General features: G+C 53.1%; 5 protein-coding genes across 5 annotated transcripts; 3 read left to right on the top strand and 2 right to left on the bottom strand.

The window, feature by feature from the left end:
* Window positions 1-587: 587 nt before the first annotated feature.
* B0T26DRAFT_616004 (uncharacterized protein) lies at window positions 588-1,787 on the top strand (the record flags this gene model as incomplete). Its single annotated transcript, XM_060435986.1, has 1 exon — window positions 588-1,787. A coding segment is annotated over one exon (1,200 nt), but the record flags the coding sequence as incomplete, so codon positions are not given.
* Window positions 1,788-4,921: 3,134 nt separating this feature from the next.
* On the bottom strand, window positions 4,922-6,543 carry B0T26DRAFT_658396 (Dolichyl-diphosphooligosaccharide--protein glycosyltransferase subunit WBP1; the record flags this gene model as incomplete). The annotated part of the gene is made up of 4 exons (XM_060438863.1): window positions 4,922-5,350; window positions 5,415-6,124; window positions 6,196-6,306; window positions 6,360-6,543. 4 exons carry the CDS (start codon window positions 6,541-6,543, stop codon window positions 4,922-4,924), a joined length of 1,434 nt encoding a protein of 477 aa, XP_060290379.1.
* Window positions 6,544-6,895: 352 nt separating this feature from the next.
* Window positions 6,896-7,811, top strand: B0T26DRAFT_731751 (uncharacterized protein). The gene is made up of 3 exons (XM_060443066.1): window positions 6,896-7,035; window positions 7,144-7,425; window positions 7,646-7,811. Exons 2-3 carry the CDS (start codon window positions 7,233-7,235, stop codon window positions 7,696-7,698), a joined length of 246 nt encoding a protein of 81 aa, XP_060290378.1. The 5' UTR covers window positions 6,896-7,035; window positions 7,144-7,232; the 3' UTR covers window positions 7,699-7,811.
* A 548-nt stretch (window positions 7,812-8,359) lies between these two features.
* Window positions 8,360-16,495, bottom strand: B0T26DRAFT_658012 (uncharacterized protein; the record flags this gene model as incomplete). Its single annotated transcript, XM_060438835.1, has 6 exons — window positions 8,360-8,392; window positions 8,452-9,147; window positions 9,207-9,363; window positions 9,441-12,885; window positions 12,940-13,881; window positions 13,942-16,495. The coding sequence occupies 6 exons, from the start codon at window positions 16,493-16,495 to the stop codon at window positions 8,360-8,362; spliced, it is 7,827 nt and encodes a 2,608-aa protein (XP_060290377.1).
* A 2,253-nt stretch (window positions 16,496-18,748) lies between these two features.
* Window positions 18,749-22,773, top strand: B0T26DRAFT_731735 (NACHT domain-containing protein). Its single transcript, XM_060443065.1, is given in 6 exon segments — window positions 18,749-18,810; window positions 18,822-18,913; window positions 18,953-19,143; window positions 19,226-20,136; window positions 20,192-22,713; window positions 22,744-22,773. The coding sequence occupies 4 exon segments, from the start codon at window positions 19,092-19,094 to the stop codon at window positions 22,760-22,762; spliced, it is 3,504 nt and encodes a 1,167-aa protein (XP_060290376.1). The 5' UTR covers window positions 18,749-18,810; window positions 18,822-18,913; window positions 18,953-19,091; the 3' UTR covers window positions 22,763-22,773.
* Window positions 22,774-23,596: the final 823 nt, after the last annotated feature.

Genomic DNA, 23,596 nt, shown 5'->3' with positions numbered 1-23,596 from the left:
GGGCATTGGGATTGGGATTGGGCCGGGTACTGTCACTCACTACTCGCTCCATGTGCGCCTTTTTACACTGCATCGCATCTTTTTCATATACCTTACATTTTGCGCTTGTCTTTCATCATTGCGCCGTAATTACCATAGCATGTTCATAACCAAGCGCGAATTCACTGTTTTCCTCTGTTTCCGCCGGTGACTTACTTCCCCTCAATCTCATCGGGAGTCTTGAGACCTTGCCGGAACTTGAACTTAAGTCCGGACTGGCTGAAAGTCAAGGAAAGGCAAACCCGCGGAATCTCCCCAGAGCAGGAGGCGCTCATTTGGGGATCAAATCGTGACATGGAGGGAAGGAATTGTGAAGGTTTCTGGAAAGATCTACAAAGTCAGGTATAGGCATCTGAAAGTTGTTTACGGCATTTAGGGCCAACTGGTGTGGAATGGTGTGACAGTCGTTTCAAGAAGCATAGGACTCGGGATCTGCCGTTTGTTTCTCCGCTGTCATCGCCATGGCCCACACTCAAGTCGCTCAAGCAACGTCGCACGAAGGTCTCAAGCGCAAGCGAGAGCAATCACCTGTGGAAGACACACTCGCGCCCAGCCCATACCCCGACCAAAAGGTTCAGCGGGTATCGCCTGCTCACTCTACCAAGAACGCGGTTGGCGAGCTCACGATTGGTACTTTGAGCAGTCCGCCAAAGCCAACTGACCCCGTCGACTTCTGGGCAAGCGAGGGGCGCTGGCCAGACCAGAAGCTATGGCCGGAAGAGACCCTTCAGACTCCTCTCACAATAGAGAATCTAGTTGGTCGGAAGAGATCCCCGCTCAATCTCTCCCGTGAGCCATCAATCACCATGACAACGTCTCTCACACCCAGTGATCAGATGTCGAGGGATGAGAAAACGACGGGGTACCGAGACCGACACTATGAGACCCTGCTCGAGACCAAAGGCAGCTATATGTCCGAGTGTCCCGACGGGCTGGACGCAGCCAGCCAGTACGTTTGCCGTTCTCTCCTCGAGAAAACACAGCCGGTACCTGTCGATTCTCTGTTCCGCAACGATTTATTCGAAGCGACGTGCCGGAAGCTGCAGAACAAGAACGAAGCGCGGATTATACAGGACATCTCTCGGCTGATAGTCCCCTCGGCCGAAAGTCTTGCTACTCGTCGTGTCAGAAACCATCTCAGCATACTGGTCGAGAGCGTCAACGAAGGGTGGAGCAACTCTATCCCGTTAACCAACCACCGTCTCCAGCCCGACTACTCCGTTGGCTTTGGACGGGGGGCATTCACATCCAGCCAGCTTGGGAAGCTCTCGCCTTTGGTTGGCGAATACTATGACCAGTCATTCTTCATGGCCACTTGTTACATGTTCTTCCCATTCCTGGCGTGCGAGGTGACGCGCGGCGGCGGCGATAACGCCGAGCGGCTCGATTCTGCGGATCGGCAGAACGCCCACAGCATGACCCTGGCGGTCCGGAGTGTGGTTGAGCTCTTCCGCGCCGTGCACCGGGAGAGCGAGATCCACCGGCAGGTCCTCGCCTTTTCCATCTCACACAACCACAGGTCGGTGCGCATTTTCGGCCACTATCCCGTCATCATCGGCAAGGACACCAGGTACTACCGCCACCCTATTTGCGCCTATGACTTCATGGGGTCTAACGCTAAGGACAAGTGGATTGCATATCGGTTCACTAGAAACGTGTATGATGTGTGGATTCCGGTCCATTTTAAGAACGTGTGCTCCGCTATTGACCAGTTGCATTCTGGTCTGACGTTTGATGTGTCGTCGCTTTCCGACACGGCCAGCTCGCCGAGCGACGATGATGAACGGCTGAGTGCAGCCAATGATGAGAGATCCAGGGTAGTGAAGACGGAGCAGGTGTGAGATAACGTGACCTGTGGCATTTCGAGACAGTTTCAGTTGGCCAGTCATTCGAGTAGTCTAAGCAGGGATCTCTTCAATGGTTTGGGCAGGAGCTTTGAGACCTCAAGCAAGAAACCAGATAGGAGGTATGATAGCTAATTTATGACCATTTTTGACTTGACAAATGCCCCATGCAAGAGGGCCAGCTCCATCTCGGAGAACAAAAGACTGAAGATCTTGGGATAGTGATTCGGTAGAGCTTTTGAAACAGGGCGGGATTCCATCACACTAGCCTGAGGCCACATCTAGGGGGGTTAAGCGGTCGAAACATACGTAGCAGGAGCCCAGAGCAGAAGAGCAGTGCTCAAACGGGCGGAAAGCATGGCTATCGGCATGATGCCATTTTGCAGCAAGCACCGGCTTTGGTTCTCGTGGCTTACACCTTTTTTAGTCTGAAAAGGAAGGAGAAACAAGGCGTCGAAAGACACCTGCTTCAAGTGACACTTGTCACACGTTCCTGCCTGCTTCCTGCCTGGGCCTGTGTGGGTCCGCCCTTGTTCCGCCTGTTCTGGCAGTGGAGTCACAGAGTGGGCCCCCCAACATTTGCTGCCGTGCACGGACCATCTGCACCCTCTATATAAACAACCTTTCCCCCCTCCTCTTCCTCTTCTTTTTCCTTTCTTCTTCATACTTACCTTGGTTGAGTGCGGGGAGATCAAGAAACCCTCGTACTATAGCGGGGAGCCTGCATTGCACACAGCGGTGCTACCCGCTATGAATTGTCCTTCGGGGCCGTTCTGGCCGGAATTTTTGATAACCCACCCAATTTTCTCCATCTTTTTCACTGTGCTCATTGCCTGCGGGTGGTGACATGGGGAAGAAATCTCCTCTAGCAATTGACTCTGGCTTCATTCTCGTTTGGCGTGTTTGCTTATATGATTGTCGGCTATTTCCCACCGTTTTTACCGCTGCTGTCGCTGATCTCGGTGATTGATTTGTCTCGTTCACAAAGCTTTCGCCGCTATGTTATTTGCGATTGAAACCTGCCGGCGAGTCTCGCTCGCCGGCGCCAGCTTTGCGCGCAGTTTTGCTGTCAACATTCTCATTGTGGAGTGCCCGACGGCTAGTGCGATCGCGGGAACGAACGCGCTCCTCGACTTCTGCTATCCGCAACACACGATATGCACGGGATAGGGAATAGATCCTACACTCCGCAGCTAATTCTTGAACACTTTCACGTACAAACCGTATCGTGCACCTTTATTTCTCGCATCGGAGAACGCGCGAGAGCCGTGGCTCTCGGGCTCGGTTTCCGAATCAGACCCTAATCCTCGATTGCACTTCAATCAGCACGTGCCTTCCCGCTTACCTGCCTGGTGAGGCAGGTTAAAACGAGCAACGCGCTCCTGTGTCGAGCGCGCTTTCAATCCTCGACCAATATTTCCACACGTCTCCATGCTGACCACAAGCAACTTGCACTGCTTTTCTTTCCCGGACAAAGCAAGATGAATCTGCTTTTCACCACCTTCGATATTCTACAAGAATATCTGAACTATTAGTAGGTGAAATGCACAGTTGTTAAGAATTCGCGCAGCAGCATTTTCCTTAGTCTCATCCGACGACTCGGACAGTCTTCCACCACTTTTACTTCGCTTTTTGTCCAGCCACACCACTTTCCTTATCCCGAGTTGCTCTCTGGATACTTCCTACCTACTGCAAGCGCCCGTCATCGACAACTGAATCTGTATTTTTTCCCCCTCCCTCCAGCACAGCCCTCAACACGTCCCATCCTCTGTCCAGCCTTGATGCTCGATCTGCGATGATGAAACTATCACATGCAAGATTCACCCGGTCCCGGCTCTCTTGACCCAACCATCTTTGGGAAACCATCTTTGGGGGGGTAGGTCTGCGTCGCGTCGACACTGCGGAGAAGATGAAGCCGTACCAAGAATAGATATCTGAGCAGATTATTATCTTTGCGAAAACACCTAACACGGAGCCGAGAAACGAAAGCAGCCCAGCTCCCTATCGACCCCCCTTCATTTTCATTTTCACTTTTTGTTTCCTACCCCAGTTTCGAATTTCCATCCTTCTCGACTTCATGTTCTTCTGCTCCGTCGCGCAATGACGAATATAGCAACCTAGAGGTGCGCCCATGTCAAGCAATTGGCGTGCTTTGAGCTGTCACCGATGACTAGAATCAAGTAGTTTTCAATCAGAGCGTGAACAGCAGAAGAAGCGAAAAGGAGCCACGGGGGACCAGACTCCGGGGGCGGTTGGCGAAGAGGGGAGGTGAGAGTTGAGGGAGAGAGAAGCACGACTTGAAGGAGAGACTCGTCTCTACCTCTAGGAGTGTTGGTTTGTGGTTGGTTTCTTTTCTTCTCTTTCTGTTACGGTGTGGCGTGATTACAAGCGCAAGCAAGCAAGCAAGCAAGCACGCCCGGTGATGACCTCAGGGTCCAAAAAGCCAAATTTGCAGGCAGCGGATGTGGACTAATCTCTTCGCGAGGTGTCCCTTCTGTTGTCGTTGAGAACATAAGAGAGCTAATCTGAGGGCCCCTGCTGCTGCTTCTTTCTTGCACACATACCCATTTCTTTTTGTCTAATTACGATCTACCACTGCCTCACCACCCCAAGTTCGAGTTTTCTGCCTCCCGTCTATTCAACGTGTGGACCTCTCCCAACCTCGAGTTAACATGGCTTTTGTCAAAGGTATCCGTACGCAGAAGACGTTGAGGAAGGGTTGACCTCGGAGGCTGTCGCCCAGAGCCGGAAGGGTCGTAACCACGAGGGAATTGTTTTACGAAACAGCTAGCATCAAATAACGAGAAATATATAAACGTGGCCTCTTTCCTAGCTTTTGGAGACCTAGACTCGAGGCCCTTCCCAGTGTGTATGTGTTGCGTGCATCGCATTGTTGTACAACATGGAAACCCCCCACTGCCTAGCTTTTCCTCGGTGTCTAAGGCGCCGGCTGCACCTGATTTCTTTTTCAAAAAAAATTCTGGGACGCACACCCCGCCTACCATTACATATGAGCCACAATCCAAAGCCTCATGTGCTTAGAGCTTCTTGGCCCCCTTCTTCTGGTCTATGGGCGCACTGTAGATCCATAGGGCGCAAAAGGCCAACCAGGCCGCCACGGTGGCGCCGATGCCCGTGATCCACGGCCAGGCTCCGCTGATGACATAGCTGCGCGGCCACTCGTCGTGGGCCATGTGGCGGACCGACACCGTGTTCTTCTCCTCGACGTTGGTGAAGAAGGGCCGCTTGTAGTTGATCTTGAAGTTGAAGATGCCGTGCTGGTCGGGCAGCTTGAACGAGGCCGTGTAGGCGGCCGCCTCGGCGGTCGAGTGAGATGGGTCGAGGGCCAGGTCGAGCCGGTGGAAGGGAGACAGCATGGAGAACTCAAGCTGCAGCGCGTCGTTGGCCGGCACCTTGAATGTGGACCAGGACGACCACGACCACTCAGAGAGGGAGATGGTGTATGTCTATAAATTGGGATAGTTGTTAGTATTGGGTCTGTGTAGTTGCTGTAAGTAGGAGTGTACGTACCACGTCGTTCTTGATGCGGTAGATTCCCGGGTTGGACTCGTTGGACGCGCCCACCTCGTTGAGGTGGTGCTCGATCCAGTTGACGCGCAGGACGCCAATCTCCTGGAAGGCCCAGCCGCTGAGGCGCTTGGCGAACTCGCGGTTGAACGTCTTGGCGGCCTGGCCGCTGGTCGTCTTGACCTCGGCGTCGAACCACGCGTCCTCGAGCAGCTCGGCCGAGCCGACCAGGGCGAGGCGAGCTGAGTTGCGCGCCTGGAACGCTGCCGCCAGCGCCAGCTGCTCACCCGCCGCAAAAAGATCGTCCACAACCTCGCCTTGCTCCTTAGGGTTATAGCTATAGGCGGTGCGAGGGGCGCGCACGATAGGCGTCAGAAGCTCGCCAGACCCCAGGGTCGCGCCTACGCCGCGCGGGAAAACCAACACCTCGTTAGAGCTAGCGCCCGCGCCGAAAAAGTCCTTGATGTCGGGCCGGATGCTGTGAGGCGCCGGGAGGAGGAGCACGTCGTGCTGGTCGGCGGCGCTCGCGGCGTCGTAGTTGAAGTGGTCGACAACCAGACCCGTGCGGTCCGCCGGCAGCTGGATGTCGAGCTCGGCGAGCAGGGAGACGATCGAGGACGGGGTTGATGAGCCGGAGCTGAGCGTCAGGAGGATGTTGCCATTGGCGTTGATGAACTGGAGGAGCAGGTTCGCCGTCAGGTTGGGGCCGAGACCTGTGGGAGGAGTATAGATTAGCCACCGCCGCTTCTTGAAAGAGATAGATGCGCAACTTGTCAGTTCTCACCCTTGGACTTGGACGGAAACAGGATGACATGGTCATAGGCTCGTTCACCGAGGTGGAACAGAGACAGCGACTCGCTCTTAGGTGTCTCGAACGACAGCTTGAACCCTCTGCCTACACAAGGGAAATTGGTAACAATGGTTAGCAACACACAGCTGTGAAGAGACGAGGCCAATACCGCAAGACGGAAAGGGGGCAGGGTGACAAACTCGTCAGATCCCCTAGGAACTTGGAGTAGCTAGACTGGTCGGCGACATCGTCTAAGACGACAAGTAGCCTGTCGCCCGTGGTGCTGATGGCCGACACGGCCACCGCCCAGACAAGCGCAAAGAAAGAAAGGAGCGACCGCATTGCTGCAACAAAAACAGATTAAACCAGGATCAGAATAATCCCCACTTGCGAAGGGAGTTTGAAGAATTTATCGACGGCAGGGCGCAAAGCTCGTCGAGTTCATGTGTCTCTCCGTCGGCGGCGCTGTCTCGATCGATACTACAAATCCCTAGGCAAGGCAAGCTAGGTACAGTCTTGCTGCTGTTCCAATTCGGCATACGTAGCCCTTTGCCAAGCCCCCAGCTGTCGCTGGCCAGAACGGTGGGGGGAAAAGGCCCGTGGCACCCCTGTCTGGGCCGGCTTTCAGCAGCCTTTTTTGGCTTGCTGGGGAAGCTTTTGCGGGATGATTTCATGGAAGCTGAGAGATTTGCCGTGGTTTCGCCGCAATTGAACATCGATTTGTCCCCCCCAAGCTTCAATTGAGCTCGGGGTGTCTGTCGCCAATAACTTGAGGTGTCTTGCTTGTCGCCGGCGTCAACACAACCACCACCGCCATCCCCTCCTCCCCGTCTCGTAAGTGGCCCTAACACTCGCCAATTAAGATCTGCATGCCTTCTCAATTACGCCCTATATATCCATCTCCATATAATACTAGCACTCCGCTAACGAACTCGCCTGCAGTGACGACGACGTCGACGACAGACACTTCCCCAGCACATTACATTACACCACACCACACAAACCAAACAGAGAAAAAAGTAGAAAAAATTATGTCGAGCCCCCTCGGACCGCGGTTCTGGGCCGGCCCGCTGAAGTACATGCGGTGGTCGGCGCGCGAGCGGCCGGCGTACTTTTACTCGGTGGTGATCGGCGCGGCGGGGCCGTTGATGCTGGTGGTGGTGCCGCCGCTGCGCCGGCGGCTGGGTGACGAGGACGCGCCGATGATTCCGCTGACATATCCTGGTGAGTGTTTTCCCCCTGAAGAAAACCCAAACCAATTTTTTCCTCGGCTGGCTGGCGACTTGCACCTTAGCTCTGCACGCGCGTAGTTGCGTGCTTGCGTGTGCGAGAGAGGCACTTGCAGTCTCCAACATGCCTAAAGCCTCTCTCCTCTCCTCTCCTCAATACCGGGAGAGTACAAGCACGAGAGAAAGGACTAGACTAACCCGCGGCCGCGCAACAGTTCCCACCGGGCCGAGGAAACAGCTGACGGGCTACGACGACGACACCGAGTGATCCACTAGGCAGACAGACGGGTGTCGTGTGGACAGGGCAGGATTTGGCGAGGCAATTATTAGACGAGGCAACCAACCGCGTGATGGTGGAAGGCAGCAGGAAAATAGGGGGGGGGGGGGGGGGGGAGATGGATTTTGTATCAAGTGTACAAAAACAGCCGCGCCCGAATCAAACACACCATAAATAAAAAATACAGGGACCGCGGAGTGATGACCGTACATACGCTACACATTGCGATATCGTCATTTGGATCCCTTGAGGACCAAAGAAAGAACAAACAACCTTCAGCAAGAGAGCATTTTCACTTGGATTCGTCCGCCTCCTTGGCCCCAATCCCTCGTAAGGAGAGCAACCAAATCTATATGAGCCCTTCTTATCCGAGAGCCACTCACCCCCGCCCCCCCCTTCATGAAAAAGAAAAACACAAACAACTTCGTAAGGAAAAGTAAACGCGTCTCGTTCATCCCTCGGCACGCTACTTAACAAAGACAACCAACCAACCAGGCCAAACCACGAGTGCCCATGACCATGCTTCGTCCGTCTTTTTTTGATCCACTGCCTACCCATTTTCCCCTAGTTTACTGCTGTATCCTCATCAAGTATATTTGTTTCAGCCCGTCCTCGGTCATGAGACGAGACCCTCTAAAGCGCCAACCATCATCTATCTCTCCCTCTGGACAAGATTCCACTCAAACTAGATACCTTGCGTTAGCACTTTCCGTCACCGAGTGATGCAGAGAGGGGCAAACTTACTACCCGGCCATCTTCATCGCCAGTGTAGACTAGCTGTGGCAACGGCGTGATGCACGTGATTCCGGCGTCGAAGTTAGCGCCCGTCTCGCTCTTGGGGTTGCCATGATCGAGGCGGCGCATGAACTCGAGGATCCAGCCGCCGCTCATGCCGACCGTCTTGCGCCAGACATTGACGCAGCCGCGCTTGTGGCCCGTGAAGACGATGAAGTTCTCGAGCCACTCGGTGCCCGAGCCCTCGTAAAAGGCACACGAGTGGACAAAGTCGTCTGGGCCCTCCGCCGCGCAGACGTTCTGGTCGAGAATGAGGTCGCCGTTGAGAGTGTACAGTATGACATTGGGCCCGCTGCACAGCATGATGTCGCCCGTCACATCATGGATGCGGGCGCACTCGACGGTGCGCGCAAGCGGAAGCTTGCGAATGAATTCGAGCCTGTTCAGGTCCCAGAGAAAAGTGACACCATCCTGCGAGACCGTGACAATCGTGCTGAAAGCCTTGGACACTGCGATGTTGGTCACCGGTGTCTTGTGGCCAAAGAGAGAGGAGCGCGGAACCAGCTCCACCGGCTTTCCTGGCGCCGAATGAACCGTGTACACAGAGACGACACAGTCTTCGCCCGCAGTAATCAGGGTCTTGGAGTCGGCAAAAGTTAGGGTAGAAATCTGCCCAATGTGTAGGTTTTCAAAGAGACCGGCAGCCTGGGTGTGTTAGCTGTACGAACTCAAAGCGGAAGATCATAAAGGGGACGACTATTTACCTTTCTATTATCCGTGAAGAAGAACCGTACGCTGTTGTCTGCATAGCCCCACTCTAGGAACTTGTCGTATTGCGGCGGCAGATTAAGCCGGAATGGCGTTGCGCATAGAAGACGGTCTAGTTTTGGTGTGTAGATAAGCGAAGCCACACGGTCATGGCTCTCTGTAGGCTAGTTAGCAAAAACAAATCAAAAAAGTCAAAGCAAGTTTTGGACAGGGGGTGTTGGAGGGTGAACATGCCAAGAAGCGGGTGAGGAAGCTTTGTCAGGGTCGAGATGGAGGTGTCGAGCCGCCTGGTAACAGACCGGTCGTGTTCTCGAGACGGATGCTGTCTTGTGAATATCTGGTGGGGTGTCTGGCCAAAGTTGTAGATGATGCTGGTCGCGATCGCTCGCTCCTGGGGATCGGTGATGTTGTCAAGATCCTTTGCACCCTTGTAAGACAAATGATGGAAAACGTTCAAGCTCTCTACCGCTGCATCGCCTCGTTGTTTGTAGCCAAACACCAGGTCAATCCACTGATGCAGCCTCTGGCTGACATATGGGCTCTCGAGGGCCTCGCGGTGTTTCGCGATGAATATCTTCGGGTCGCCTTTGGCCCATGGAGGCAGAATGACATTGTCGACCTTCCCAGCATCCCCTTGGCGGACGCCAAAGTTGTAGCCATTGATATTGGTCAGGAATTCCGGGAGGCAGAAAAACTCGGGTATCAGCTCACGGACATCTGACCCATTGTCTTTGGATGCAGAAGTCCAAGCCCCTTCGATGGAAAAAAAGAGCCTGTCTGGGTGGTCAAAGGTGCCGCCTTGCAGCATGATGTAGGACTGCACGAACGGAGGAAGTCGGATCAAGTACGAGGCCACGATCATAGCAGACGAGTAATGAGTCCCGTAATAGAAAGGAATCTCGCCCATCTCGGCCAAGCTGCTATACTTCATTTTGAATTCCGATACACGGCCTGTAGACTGGGCGCCCATCGGTTTCGACAGGTCCCTGAAGGTTGCAGGGTTGTTGAGATCAAGCTCATTGCTAGTGTAGTCGGCCAGTACCCATGGAAAAACCGGATACTGAGTGAGATCGTTGAAGGTCCTGCCCGCCATATTGTTCACGAGCATGAGATAGTGAAAATTGGAGATCTCGCCCCTTTGCCAGCGTCTTATCATGGGATTCCACGCCGACGAGTTGAATATGCTTCCGAACTTAGCGCCCAGTGTCTGGGGCAATTCCTCGCTGAACTTGAGGCTTTCGAGGCGCCATGCGTCTTCGGGATTTGGAAGTAGGTTGGCTCCATGGGTGTGCGGAGTCTTGCTTGTCAGCCTCGAGTATATCTCGTCTCTGAGGACGGGATTTATGGCCGCCAGCAAGTAGCTCCGACCATCCGTGAAGAATATCTCAATCGCCACGTCGCGAAACAGGAACCGGCGCTTCGAGATACTGAGAACGTCATGCCATCGCCAGCTTCTTGACTCTTGATCAGTGCGTGTTTGATTCGGGCGCTTGTCGGTGAGGTTCGCATCAGTGATGATGATTGAGAATGGGTCGCGCTCTTCCGGCGGTGCCTGCCAGACGTTGATAATCTCACCGTCCGCACTCTGGAAGAGACTATCCATTATATAGAGAGCCTCTTTTCCAATAATCAATATGCCCTCCGAGGCGTCAAGGCCAATGATTCGCGACACATTGAAGACATTCTGGACAGCGTCGCCGTGCTGCAGCCGCCTCATGACCTTCCTGTTCTTGTCTTCGAACGCATCGTCTCCATCGGGGTCATTTGGATCTTCTACAAGCTCAAAATCATCTTCTGGCGCCACGCCCAATTGGCCCGATTTCTCAGACACTGATCCGGGTTCCGCAGAGGCATCAGGATCATCGATCGCCCCATCACCTCCAAACTCGTCGGGCGCCATCCCCACGGTTGGGGTTGTGTTTATCCCCTGGCTCGGTGAGAGATGGGTGTTGAGTTTCAACGCAGGAGTGGAGGCGTTGTCTCCGGGTTTGTTTTTTGGTTGATACTCCTGCTGATGCTGGGAAGGATATTCCGGAAGAAGTCGGAGACGCATACGATTTCGACCCTCGGTCTGGTCGAGCTTCCATTTAATGGTTTGAGGCTCGAAGAAGACGGCACCCGGACGACGCAAATCGCGGTCCATCTTTGCGAACGTCGAAGTGAGGAAAGCATTGTCATCTTGCTGGTCCTGGAGAAGCCTTTGGTGCTTGAAGTGCTCTGCGTAGTAGATGCTCTTCATCCATGCACTGTTCGCCATCTCATGGCGGAGCAGAACATTCTCTCGCTCCAGGGATTCGGTGTGCCATTGCTTGAGCTTATCTCTGCGGTTCTTCAGCCTCGACTTCGCAGTCTCTACCGTTCGGTTGTTCTCAGAAGCCACAAAATCTTCCCAAGTCTTGGACATACCTCCGAAGAGGATATCCAGGGATGGACGGTACTCATCGACCCACTCTATAAACGCCGTATCGTCTAATTCCGTGAGTTTCCTGAAGCCTTTAGCTAGTGACTGCTGATTGGGTGTCATGGTGTGTCGGAACAGAGCCGACGACTCCTCGGGCTTTTGGACCAGCATTATCCGCCAAAGTCTCGCCGCAGCGAGCCGGATGGTTTCGCGCGAGTCGATGAGTTTATTGTAGAGCTGATACCAGAGGAGTTTCATGTAATCATCCTCAAGCGAAAGGCAGCTGAGAAGTACCGTCTGCCAGTATTCCAATTTCTCCATCGTTGATTGTGCCTCCGAATCCTTAGTTTGCGGGTCGTCCATATCCGAGAGCCTTAGCAGAGTGAGCTTAAGGAAAGACGTCCGAATGGTCGTCACTGCGGAGCTGCAAAGCCGGACGCTTTTGATGGACGATACTTCAGATCGTTGCAAGTACTCAAGCAGAATACCGGTGAAGTCGAGCATTGGCTCGGCACCATTGAGAAACCATCCCTCAAAGATCGCCTCGGCTACGTGGAGATTCAGCCGGGCCATGTTCTGGAGTATTTTTGGCTCCTGGAGCGCCTTCAGATCAAGCTGAACTGCGCTGCCCAAGTGGGCAATGGTATTCCGTAGAATGTAGGTTCCGAAGTACGCTTGATGCTCCTGAAATCCCGGAGGTACCTTCAGAAACAGCCCAAATCCTGGGAATTCCTTTCGGACTAGAATCTGGTCGGTAAACACATTGATGATAAGTTCTAAAATCCCTTCTAAAACGACGTTGCTGATTTTCTGGGTGTTGACCCTTTTCTTTGGCGACATGACGTGGTTTAGGCGGGTTGGCGTGGGTGTAGCGGGGGGTTGGGATGTGACCAGGATAAACGACGACGGCCTACGGAGAGGTGTCCCACGACCTAGTCCAGGAGACGGTAGAGGAGGCTCGACCGCGCCGGCATTTGCTGTTCTAACTATGGGTGTCGCTGTGGATAAAGAGCCAGGGACTGGACGGATGATCACGTCGCCTCCCTCGAATGTGAGAGTAGAGTCCTTAGAATTGAGCTCAGTCTCGGGTGTGACGGGATCTGCGCTGACAACAATAGGATAGAGAGCCGAGAGAAGGAGCCGCACATAGTCCGACGACAGCGCAAAGTCTCTAAAGCTGGCGGACCGGTTATGGATGTCGGCAAGAAAACGGACAACGGTCTGGAGAATCGCGCCATGAGCCGTGACTCTCTCTTTGTCGGGCAATCGGGTCCCTGGGTTTGCATTAGCAGACATTACACAGCCACAAAGAGAGATAATGGGCATACTTCGTGATTCTAAAGCCTTGCCTAGTTCCATAGATTTGGCCCTCGGTCTTGTCTGCGGCGGTTCTAGCGTCTCGGTCGGGCTTTTGAGCGTCCCCGAGTCACCAGCTGGCGAATCGGGGTCATCTTGGTGTTTTAAAATGTCCCTAAGGCCATGCTGCAGCATAGAGGTAATGACAGGTAGAACTTCTGGGAAAACCACGCGGCTGTGGCCAAATATCTCCAGCAGACTGAAAAAGTCAAATGATTTGTCAAAGTTGATATTGGCAACATCATTTCCGAAGAGTATGCCAAACAATATCGGCCACATGGTTGGTATATCCCACCACTGCTTGAGACGGTGAGCCATAATCCAGAAGCCTCCGGTTTTGGCTGCAAATTTGGCAGTGTAGCCCGGCGGCTGCGTGACCAGGAGGCGAGCGAGGATCTTGCAACCATATACAACAATCTCCGGGTCGTCTTCTGCAAGCAAATATAGAAGCCACTGGAATACAGTCAGTACGTCTTCGGGCTCTTTATTCACTGTGTTACATTCGGGCATTACCTTATTAGTGACTGTCTTGGCGAACTTGCGAATATCACCCAGGTTTGTCTTATTGCAGAGGAGGCCCGTATACATCTCAAGGATCTTGACCCCTAGCTGCTTTTTGGTGAGGAGCCTTGAGGTATTAGCTACAGAGACTGGGTTAGTCTCAAGAGTAGACCGCCGCAGAATGCCCAGCCCAGACGTGGTTGATCGACCGCCGGAGTTGGAGGGCTTTGGGGTTCGCGGCAAAGAGCCAGGAGGTGTGTGGAAGGCGTAAGTGATAAATAAAGCTAGTGATCGGTGAACTTCTGCGTTGTAGTTGCACTTGACGAGACTCTCGAAGGAGGCCATGAAATGAGGTACGATATCTTCGGAGAGGGTTTCCGCTTTTAGCGCATCTAAGAGCCTCTTGATGATTCCTGCGTCCGATGGTGTAAGTGAAAAGAACATATGCGAGTCAAGACCAAGCTGGCACCTACGCATTCGGAGCAGCCGTCGGCTGTTGAACTGATGATGCTTGCTCTTTACGGCAAACGTCACAAATTGTTTGTAGTAGAGTTCTTGTGTAAGAGCGGCAGATTTGCGCCAAATGTCGGGGTCAATCAAGAGAATGCGGTAGGCAAGCGGGTTCACGATGAACGAGTCAATAGGGTCAGCATGATTGTAGCCCACAAACCTAAGAACCAGGCTGAGGAGCTGAAAGCTCAGCCTGTCTCTCGTGTCGTTTGTCAGCGTGAGTCGCCAGGACTGGTTGTCAGAAGTCGACACGCCATAGCCGAGTTTTGCCCGCAAGAGCATGCTCAAAATGGCATAGCCGTTGTCCTTTTCCATGGCCTCGCTGTTCCGCCAGCTATTGTCTATGCAGTGCAGCATCAATTCGACCGAGCGCAGGAGCTCCTCAAAAGTCGACGACCGCTCGACCAGTTTCAGAGCTACAGGTGTAAAACCACCCAGCCGCCATAGGTTGTCATCAAAGCAGTAAGGGTTAGCGAGGACGGGGTCGCCGGTGAGAAGCGAGACACCATTGGGTCTAATCAGTGCGTCATTGATGCACGGCACAGCACCATTAATCGCAACAGCGGTCCCGTTCTTGGTTGTGGTGTGGAACAGGCTGCTGGCCGAGTTCTTGGAGAGCGATCTGAAAAGGAGACTATCCATAAATTTGCCATCTGTGCGGAACACGGCCCGCGACGAGGTGCTTATCAAGACCTTAGACTCAGGGACAATTGTGCTCGCCTTATCCCTAATGGCTCTCAGAATGTCGGAATTCTCGTCTTTCCCAGGGTGGAAGACTTCATTCCGGAGTCCGAGAGCGGCAGAGGCTTCGTAAGTCTGGAACCCGCCGAGGCAGTCCTGAAAGTTGCCCTGGTAGCGCGGGCCAAGGCGGAAGTGTACTGCCAGAAGATCATCACTCAAGGTATCTTCAAACAAATGGGCAGTGGCAAGGGACCACTTTGAAAACACCAAGCCAGGCCCCAGCTGGGTCGAGAGATCACGAGGCGTACCCAGAAACGCCTGGACGGGGTTCGTCTTGTTATTGCTCGAGGTAAAAGAAGCAAAGCTTTCCGTGCTGGCATTGGAGAGCGGAGGGGTGTTCGGGTACGACAATCGTATTTGTTCTGCAAACTCCCCGTTGACGTAGAGGCTTGCTTTGCTAGCAACCATTGTCTTGGGCCTGCGGTGGACTATGGCAATGTGGTACCACTTATTCTCCTCGAATGCCACGGATTTAAATCTTACACTCGGACGTGCAGATGTGACGGAGGTCTGGAGGATGAAGTTTTTGGTATCCTTCTCGAGATATGCCAGAAGAAAGCACGTCTGAGACGAGTCAAAAACTCCAAACAAAGTTGTATGCGACTTGGGGTCGAATCTGTCGATGCGAACCCATGCAGTAAAAGTATACCCGGGAGAAGACTGGGGCGGAAAACTTCGACCCAAGCTCGGGAGCTCTACCGATGCGTGACCATGCAGTGAGAGGTCGAACTGGATGAAGGGAGGCCCGTTGTACTTCTCCGTCATGTCTAGACAGAACTCGGAAGCGGTCGAGCCCTGGCAAGATAGCATAAACTGGGCATCTGCAAGTTGATCAATGCCAAGATGCATTAGGGAATTGCATAGAGACAATGTCTTTTCCTTCTCCAACTCGCCAAGAACGCAGTCTGGGCAAAAGAGCAGGCGCAGGAACCTGGAGAGAATCCCGGCTCCATGGAGAGCAGTCAGGTTGAAGAACGAGGTAGACGCAACAGATGAAAGTGTTGTCAAAACTATTACCGACGCGGGGTTTACCGTAGCACCCTCGGTCCTCGGAAGCGATTCCCAAAAGCAAACAATAGTCCGAATAATCTCGGCATTTTGTATAATGGTGGCCGGTCCAATGATGGCTCCCAACCGCGCCTCTATGTCTTTCGCGTCGAACGTCGGAACGGCCTTACCCTCGTTGGCATCTAAGACGGCGGACGAGGCAACTGAGCGGCAAAGTTCATCCAGGCGCTGGTCATCGAGAGAGAAGGAGAGCAGCTTTCCAAACAGCTGGCAGTTGGCCCAGAGGTCCGAATCACCTCCGCCAATACCAATGCTGCCTATCATCTGCTCCAAGGCCTCCCACCCGCCGCCGTCAACTTTGTCCTGGAAGTAGCGCCTGTTTCCCGGATGTCCTCGGAACGCCGCCGATATGATTGCCAGTGTTATGTGGAGCAGGTCGAAGAGCCCTTGCCTCTCGGCCACGGTGCGCTTGTGCGGGTTGTAGAAGCCAGAGAACGACCGGAGGACATTGAGGAGGCCCTGGAAGCCGTGCAGATGGCGGAAGTCGTCTTGCGGGGGGGACGGCGGCTGGGTAGCAGCGACATGCTGGTGGATCTGGCGCGCCTGTCCCAGCAGCTTGTCAACGTCGGGGTATGTGCCAGCCTTGGCGGCTCGTATCGTCGCATCAAGACGCTCGAGGAGGCCCTGGAGCACCTCGGCGGCCTTGGTCGTCTGGGCCGCCGAAGTCGATGTGGACGACCGGTAGCGGCGCGGTCGGGTCGGGAACATTGTGCTCGGTGTCGGCACTCGGGAACGTCTAATGTGGTCGTCGTGGTACTTCGTACTTTCATATACCGTTAGCTGCTGAAGTCCCTCGCACCCATCGAGGGTCTAGGCGCTCGATCAAAACGGCCGTCATGGAAAATCGAAGTCGCGTGTCTTCTTGGGGCCGTGAAAAAGGCGGTGCCCGAGCGACAAAAAGCTGCCTGGGCTGTCGTATTCAATTAACCTTGAAGGTCTGGCCTCGCGAGGTACCGTACTCCGTAATATACTGTAACTACCCCGTACACGCAGGGTCCCCACCACTTGTAGAAAGCGCAGTGTGTTGGGCCAAATATGGGCAATTAGCAAAATAGTAGCTAAATTCTTGAATAGATAGCTCAAAGAATGGTAAGCGAAGCACCAGCTTCTACTTTTCAAAGTGTGCTTGGCCCGTGTTCTCTCTGCACTGTAGGTCCTGTCTCCCAGTGGTGAGTCGAGTTGGGAACGGATCCTTCGACGACGCTTGTCAGCCTCGAGCTCTGGCCTTCACCAGCCGCTTGCCGCCCACCAACCGCACGCCCTTTTTCGCCTGCGGCCCCCCTTTTTAGTGGTTCGAGACCCCTGTTGGAGGGGTCACTGTGGCGGTGCCTGCCTGAAACGGATAGTAGACGCAGCCAGCAACGTCATCCCTGGGTCTCTGAGAAGTTTAGAAGTTCAGGAGGAATCAATAGCTGGAGATTCTGGTCAAAAGCCTTTGGCTGACAATTTCGCACAATATCTGTCCCATATATTTTCTATCGAGACATTTATGGTCATCTGTTTGAACGGGTATGCGTCGAGGCTTGCTGGGCAAATAAATGGCTTGTCTCTCCGTCGGCTCGACCAACTCTCGAAACAGGCGGGGCTGTTGGATGCAACACCACTTGACTGTCGTCCAACGTGGAAGCCTTATTACATACACTCTGACGAGACACTAGGTAACATCTACCTTGAAACGCCGAATTGGCGTGTTTTTGGTACCCCAGGTCAAGGCGTAAATTTGTGTGTCTAGCAAGGCTCTGGAAGGTTTGGTGGTGTTTGGCGTCTCGGCTGTTTGGAATGGCCCAAGTGACAAAAGTTGGCCATCGAAGGAAGAAAGTTATCTGGCTTTCCAGATAGAGCCTAGATATACAACCTAAGTTCTTACAAAATTAAGGTTACACAAAGGCAACTGAAAGCCGCCGGCAGGCTTGTACTTTACATATGTACATACGTAACGTACCCAAGGGCAGGTATTGGGAGTCTCGGTAACAAAGCAAGCCCGGCCGCCATTGGGGCTACCTACACCCCAATCCCTAGAAGCTTGCCCTACGAGGTAGAGGGGGTCAGAAACTAGGGGTTCTTGGGATCAAAAACGGGACCCTCTTTCCCTCTGTTAGTGTCACGCTTTAGTTTTAAAAAAAACGGTTGTGCTCACAAACGGAAGAGAATTCCCACTGCTTCTTGGCATTGGCAGCGAACAGAGGCCCACTCAAGTAATATGTAGGGCACTTCCCCAGTAAAACGCGAGATTCCTTCAGGCCTATGGAGTTGCCAGGATCATCCAAGTATACACAGTAGAGCACTTCTTGAGCAATCGATCCAAGCAATTAATAGCGATCCCCAGCATGTTAAATCTGCCAAGAAATGCTAATCCCCATGCGTCTATCCAGGGGCGAATCAGTCGCGATCATTCGTGCCGGATGGCTATGATAGTAGTACTCCGTATTCCCACCCTCGTTTTTACATGCCGGCTGCCACGGCCAGCACTTTTGACCCCTCTGTGCAGCCAGCCCCGCACTAGTCCCAATTGGGATGCAGGGCTTGGCACTCACAAAAGCGATGTTGGCCCGTGCGCAAGCCTGCCCCACTTAAGACCTGCACACTGAGTAGCTCCTTTGTCGATTTCCTTTTTTTCTTCACATTAGAATCCTTAGACAATGGTATATGTCACGGTCGCCACAGGGCTCATGTGACAGGATTGATTCTATTGGCTGCATTGTGGTTAGAGTGTGGTCTGTGCGCACTGCCTCACTTGCTCAGCACCACCACCTATTTCTCCGCGCCCTGCGCGGACCCCGCGATAGATTCTTTTCTCTTCCTTAGCTTTGAATCCACATTCGTTACTGGCTTCAACCTTTGACCTCCCTACCTTCGTAAGGCGGACCGTCACAGTATAGCTATATTAGCGATCTTTTTCCTAGTTGCTATTTACCGCCGTCACACCGGCTCAACATCGTAAAGTGCATAAAGATGCCAGGGGCGCGCCGTGTCTTATTGCGAGAGGCATTATTGGCCGCGACTGGCGTTTGCGCCTAGCTCCGTGGATTGAAATGATTGGATATGGACGCTCTATAGCGTTTTGGGCCTAGAAGCTGAGCCTCGATCGCACAACTTCTCACACCGCGGTTCGCCGTCGTCTACCAAGCTCAGCCTCACCAAGGCCACGAAGCTGCCTCCACTAGGAGGGCCTTGTACTGTTCGCCGAAGCGTAGCATCCGCGATCCAACGACTTGTACGAATCTCGGTCTCAACATATAAGCTCTTATGCCGGTAGTCGAGCCATGATTTCCGTCAACCTCAGCCAGCGCATCTCTTTGGCCGGATGGGCAGCCGCCCTTTGTCTCCCCGTCGGTGCGGTTGCCATTTGGCTTTGGGTCTATCCCGCATCCACTCGTCTAAACCCCGCATCGTTGTCTCCGGCGGGGCCCACTTCGAATCCTAAACAATCCCCGCAAGAAGGCGGCTGCCTTCGTCCAGACCACCCCGACAAGAATAAGACAGACATCCTCAAACACGCCCTAAAGTCCGAAGAAGGTCTTACTCAAGAGGGGGCTGTTCCTCTTCGTGAAGTTAATTCCCACCCTGAGCACGGCCAACGCCGAAAAGATCAGACAGACCCCGACGATCCGACACAATTCCACCTAAAAAGCAAGGGTGTCAATCTCCGCCAAGTCTACCCTTCTCCTGGGAACAAAACCGCAACAGACGTCGACATTATCGCCATCCATGGCCTCAACACGCAGTCGCCCGACACTTGGGTATGGGATCCGAAAGGGGCCTGCGTTAACTGGCTGGAAGACCCGCACATGCTGCCCGAGCGGTTTCCGACCGCGCGCATTTTCACCTGCGACTGGCCGGCTGACCTCTTCGAGCAGCCAGGTTTCGTCCAAAAGATGATCGACGAGTTCGCTCGGCTGCTGCTCGCCGGCATCAAAGGCCGGCCTCCAGCAGCGAACGACCAACCCGGACGCGACCGGCCAATTGTCTTCATCGCGTCGTGCCTCGGTGGCATCATCTTGGCAAAGGCGCTTGTGATAGCTAGCTGCGAGTATGAATCCGTGAAACGAGCGACACGCGGCATCATCTTTCTCGCCACGCCCTTCAGGGGTACATCATTCCAACGCGTGGCTACGTGGGCTGAGCCAGGTCTGAGGCTCTGGGCTTTGATCCGGGACAAGAAGGTCTCTAACCTGCTTGAGCTTACGAAATCTTCTTTCGATCTCAGACAACTCGTCCACAGCTTCACTGCTTTCTGCCTAGAAAACGACCTTAAAGACCATATAGTCATCTTTTACGAGACCGGCAAGTCAAGTCTCCCGCGCAAAATAGCTCCCTGGCTCCACGCCTCTTTATCTCAAGAACAACCGGTATAGATACTTTCCATGCTTAAAACCGTATTCAGTGGAAGCTAACGCTCCCCAGCTGGCTGATATTGATTCCGCGACCCTGGAAATTGTCTTACATCCACTACCTCTTGATCGGCCCCACGTAACCATGAACAAGTTTAATGGCCCCGACGATCCAGGATACCTTCTTGTCGCCGGGAGAGTTAGCATTCTTCTTTGCGACATTCGCAACGGCCGGCCTATTGAGAGAGCAGATCTCTGGATCCGAAATAACTGCTATTCCCTGACAGAGCTCAGGATCGAACGACTCTCGGGCGTCCTGCTTCCGATGGATCGGTGCTACATTAACCTTGCCATTGTGGAGCAACTTAGCGACAAGACCAGCCCATCAAACGACGAAGATAGAGTGCAGGAGGCTTCTCCGTTTTCGCTCCTCGCCCGACTGAATATTAAGGCACCGGACGAGACGATCAAGGTGATACTGCCAACTCTATTTAAACCCCGGAAGTCACGCGGCGGCCAGGAGAAACAACCAAGTCGCATCCTGATTCGTGGACAAGCAGGAGTGGGCAAGACTACTCTATGTAAGAAGATTATCCACGATTTCACATATAGAAAACTGTGGCAGGACTTGTTCAATCGCGTACTTTGGGTACCGTTGCGGAATCTGAAGCGCAAAGAAAGACTCCAGTCGAGTGGATATAACTTTGGCTATCTATTCTATGACGAGTATTTCTCTCAACACTTAAAAGGCGACGACCTCGCCAAGGCATTATGGGATGCCTTAGGGGACCCTAAGAGTGATAGAACTTTATTTATTCTCGACGGCCTGGACGAAGTGTCACAGGACTTGGACGACACTATGCGCAAGTTCCTCAAGAAGCTTTTAAATCAGCCTAACGTCATCATCACGTCTCGGCCACACGCAATACTTCCTTCTGACCTCGATCCTATCCAACTGGAGTTAGAGACCATCGGATTCTATCCCGATCAAGTGAGGGCCTATGTGGAAAAAGCCTTCACCGATCCAGAAACGGGCGAAACGGATTCGGAAAAGCCCGGCGAGATTCAGTCGTACCTCCAAAAGCACCAACTAGTCCAGGGACTTGTGCGGATCCCGGTTCAGCTTGATGCGCTCTGTTACACCTGGAGCAGCCTCAGCGATAAGGTTATCCCGCAGACCATGACAGCCATCTACAGAGCCATCGAGCAAAGCTTATGGAGGAAGGATATCGTCCGATTGGGGAAGCAGCAACCAAACCGACCGCAAGTGGTGACACATGACCATGTCCAGGAACTTCTTCCATCAGAGGTCGAGAACTTCATTGAGGCCGAGCTCTCTCTTCTTGAGGGCTTAGCCTTTACGGGTCTGCATAATAATGTGATCAACTTTCGGCCAGAGCACCGGGATACAATATCGAGGCAGTTTAAATCTACTGGAGCTCGAGTCCCGCTAGACACCACCTGCATGCGCCTCTCATTTCTACGGACGCCAGAGCCCTTATCGAACAGCCGCAACCGTAACTACCACTTTTTGCATCTGACGTTCCAGGAGTACTTTGCGGCGCGGTATTTTGTACGGCAGTGGAAAGCCAAACAACCCCTTAACTACCTACAATTCGGCAATAGAGATTGTAGCAGCAAAGTCGAGCCTGCCACTTTCCTTCAAGAGCATAAATACGATCCTCGATACGATATCTTCTGGCGCTTTGTCGCCGGCTTGCTTGATGCTGACGGGGGGGTACTCGGCTTCTTCCAGACGATTGAGAGGGAGCCACGCGACCTCCTAGGTCCTACGCATCAGCGCCTGGTTATGCATTGCCTGAGCGAAGTCGAGCGGAAAGAGTCGGAACTTCGAACGAAGCTAGAAACCAAACTAGAACAGTGGCTGCTATTCGAGTGCAGCTTCACAGGAAACTCCGAGTTAGCCCGCGAAATGGAGTGTCCAGAGCAGGTTCTCGTCAACGTATTAAAGCAAGGATTTGAAGACGTAAAACGGATTCTTCTGGAATTAATATCTAGACGAACAACAGCGCCATTTAGTATCATAAATATTACATCTTCCTGGCTAAACGACGATACCTTGAGGCGCCTATATATTACTATATTACGTATCCTAAGATATCAACATAAAGGCTTACCGGATACGGTGCTACAACGCATCGCAGCACGGCTCGAGGATAGCGACTCGGATGTCCGACAGGCGGCTATTGAGGCGCTTCAAGGCCAGGCCGGCCTCACCGAGGAGGTGCTACAATGCATCGCAGCACGGCTCGAGGATAGCGACTCAGATGTCCGACGGGCGGCTATCGAGGCGCTTATGAGTCAAGCAACGCTATCGTTGGACGTCCTCGAACCATATGTCAAACCCTTATATAAGGCTTTACTACAAATAAGCTTCAAGGAACATTTATACTGGTGCTCTTCGAATGGTGGTTTTATAGGGGTTGATCTTGAATATATTTCTTTAAAGAGCAGGGAACATAGCTTGAAAGAAGCATTAATTAGTAAAGCTACTAGAGATGGGCGCCGCCACCGTAGTAAAGTGTTACAATCTGGGACTGGAAGATCCCACGGAGCTAGGCCCGGCCTAGGATTGTGGGGGTGGGGTGGGTCAGGAGCCACAAGGCGAACTGAAGAACAGTAAACAAAGGCAAGGAGTATCAAGAACACAGATTGCGAAAGACCTTCTTTCAACACACGAGCAACGTGTGCTTAACCGTATGCATTGATAGCTGCAGAACCGTTCTCCCAGAGAGCATACTGCCAGCTCCTATATAGAACTATGAACAACCAATCAGAGTCCTTTCCTTACATGCTCAGTGCTCCACCTGGTGCTCAGGGGACTGAGTACACAATGTGCACTGAGCGCCCTGCTCAGGTGCTCACTCGGTCTTGGCAGACTGAGCCACTGAGCGCCTTGCTCAGAGTGCTCACTCGGTCTTGGCAGACCGAGCCACTGAGCGCCTCCTGATTGGCTGCACCAACACTGGGGAGAGCCCCGCTCTTCCGGTTGCACTAGCCAATCTGCAGTAGACTTACGGCGCCTCCTGCACTCTTGAGCCAGGATCGTAACATAAATGATAGAGGACAGACAGCTGTCGTTGCATTTAGCTGCTAGGAACTAGGAGGAAGTAGTGGTTGTAAGAGAGGGCAGATACGCCTGACAAGGTAGTCACAATGGAGGGAATGGGTAGGTCGAGCAATAACTAGTATTAGTGCGAGACTTCAACCTAGCCCTCGTAAAGGAAGGTGGGCGAGGGCCGCCACTTATATACATGGCCAGGAGACTAAGTCCGTGCGTACTGTGTGTGCATAGTGTTGCTCTGGTGTCCTCTCCTCCTCTCCTCTCCTCTTCTCTCTTCTCTCTTCTCTCTTCTCTCTTCTCTCCTCTCCCTCTCTCCTATTTTTTCTAATCATAGCGTGCCACTAGAAGGGCCTGGGAGGATCTATGAATATATACTTGCCTATAAATTCTAGC

Source organism: Lasiosphaeria miniovina (genome assembly GCF_030549165.1).
Source record: "Lasiosphaeria miniovina strain SMH2392-1A chromosome Unknown B0T26scaffold_8, whole genome shotgun sequence".
In the NCBI taxonomy this organism is placed as follows: Eukaryota; Fungi; Ascomycota; class Sordariomycetes; order Sordariales; family Lasiosphaeriaceae; genus Lasiosphaeria; species Lasiosphaeria miniovina.
This window is presented reverse-complemented; position numbering and strand designations above follow the sequence as displayed.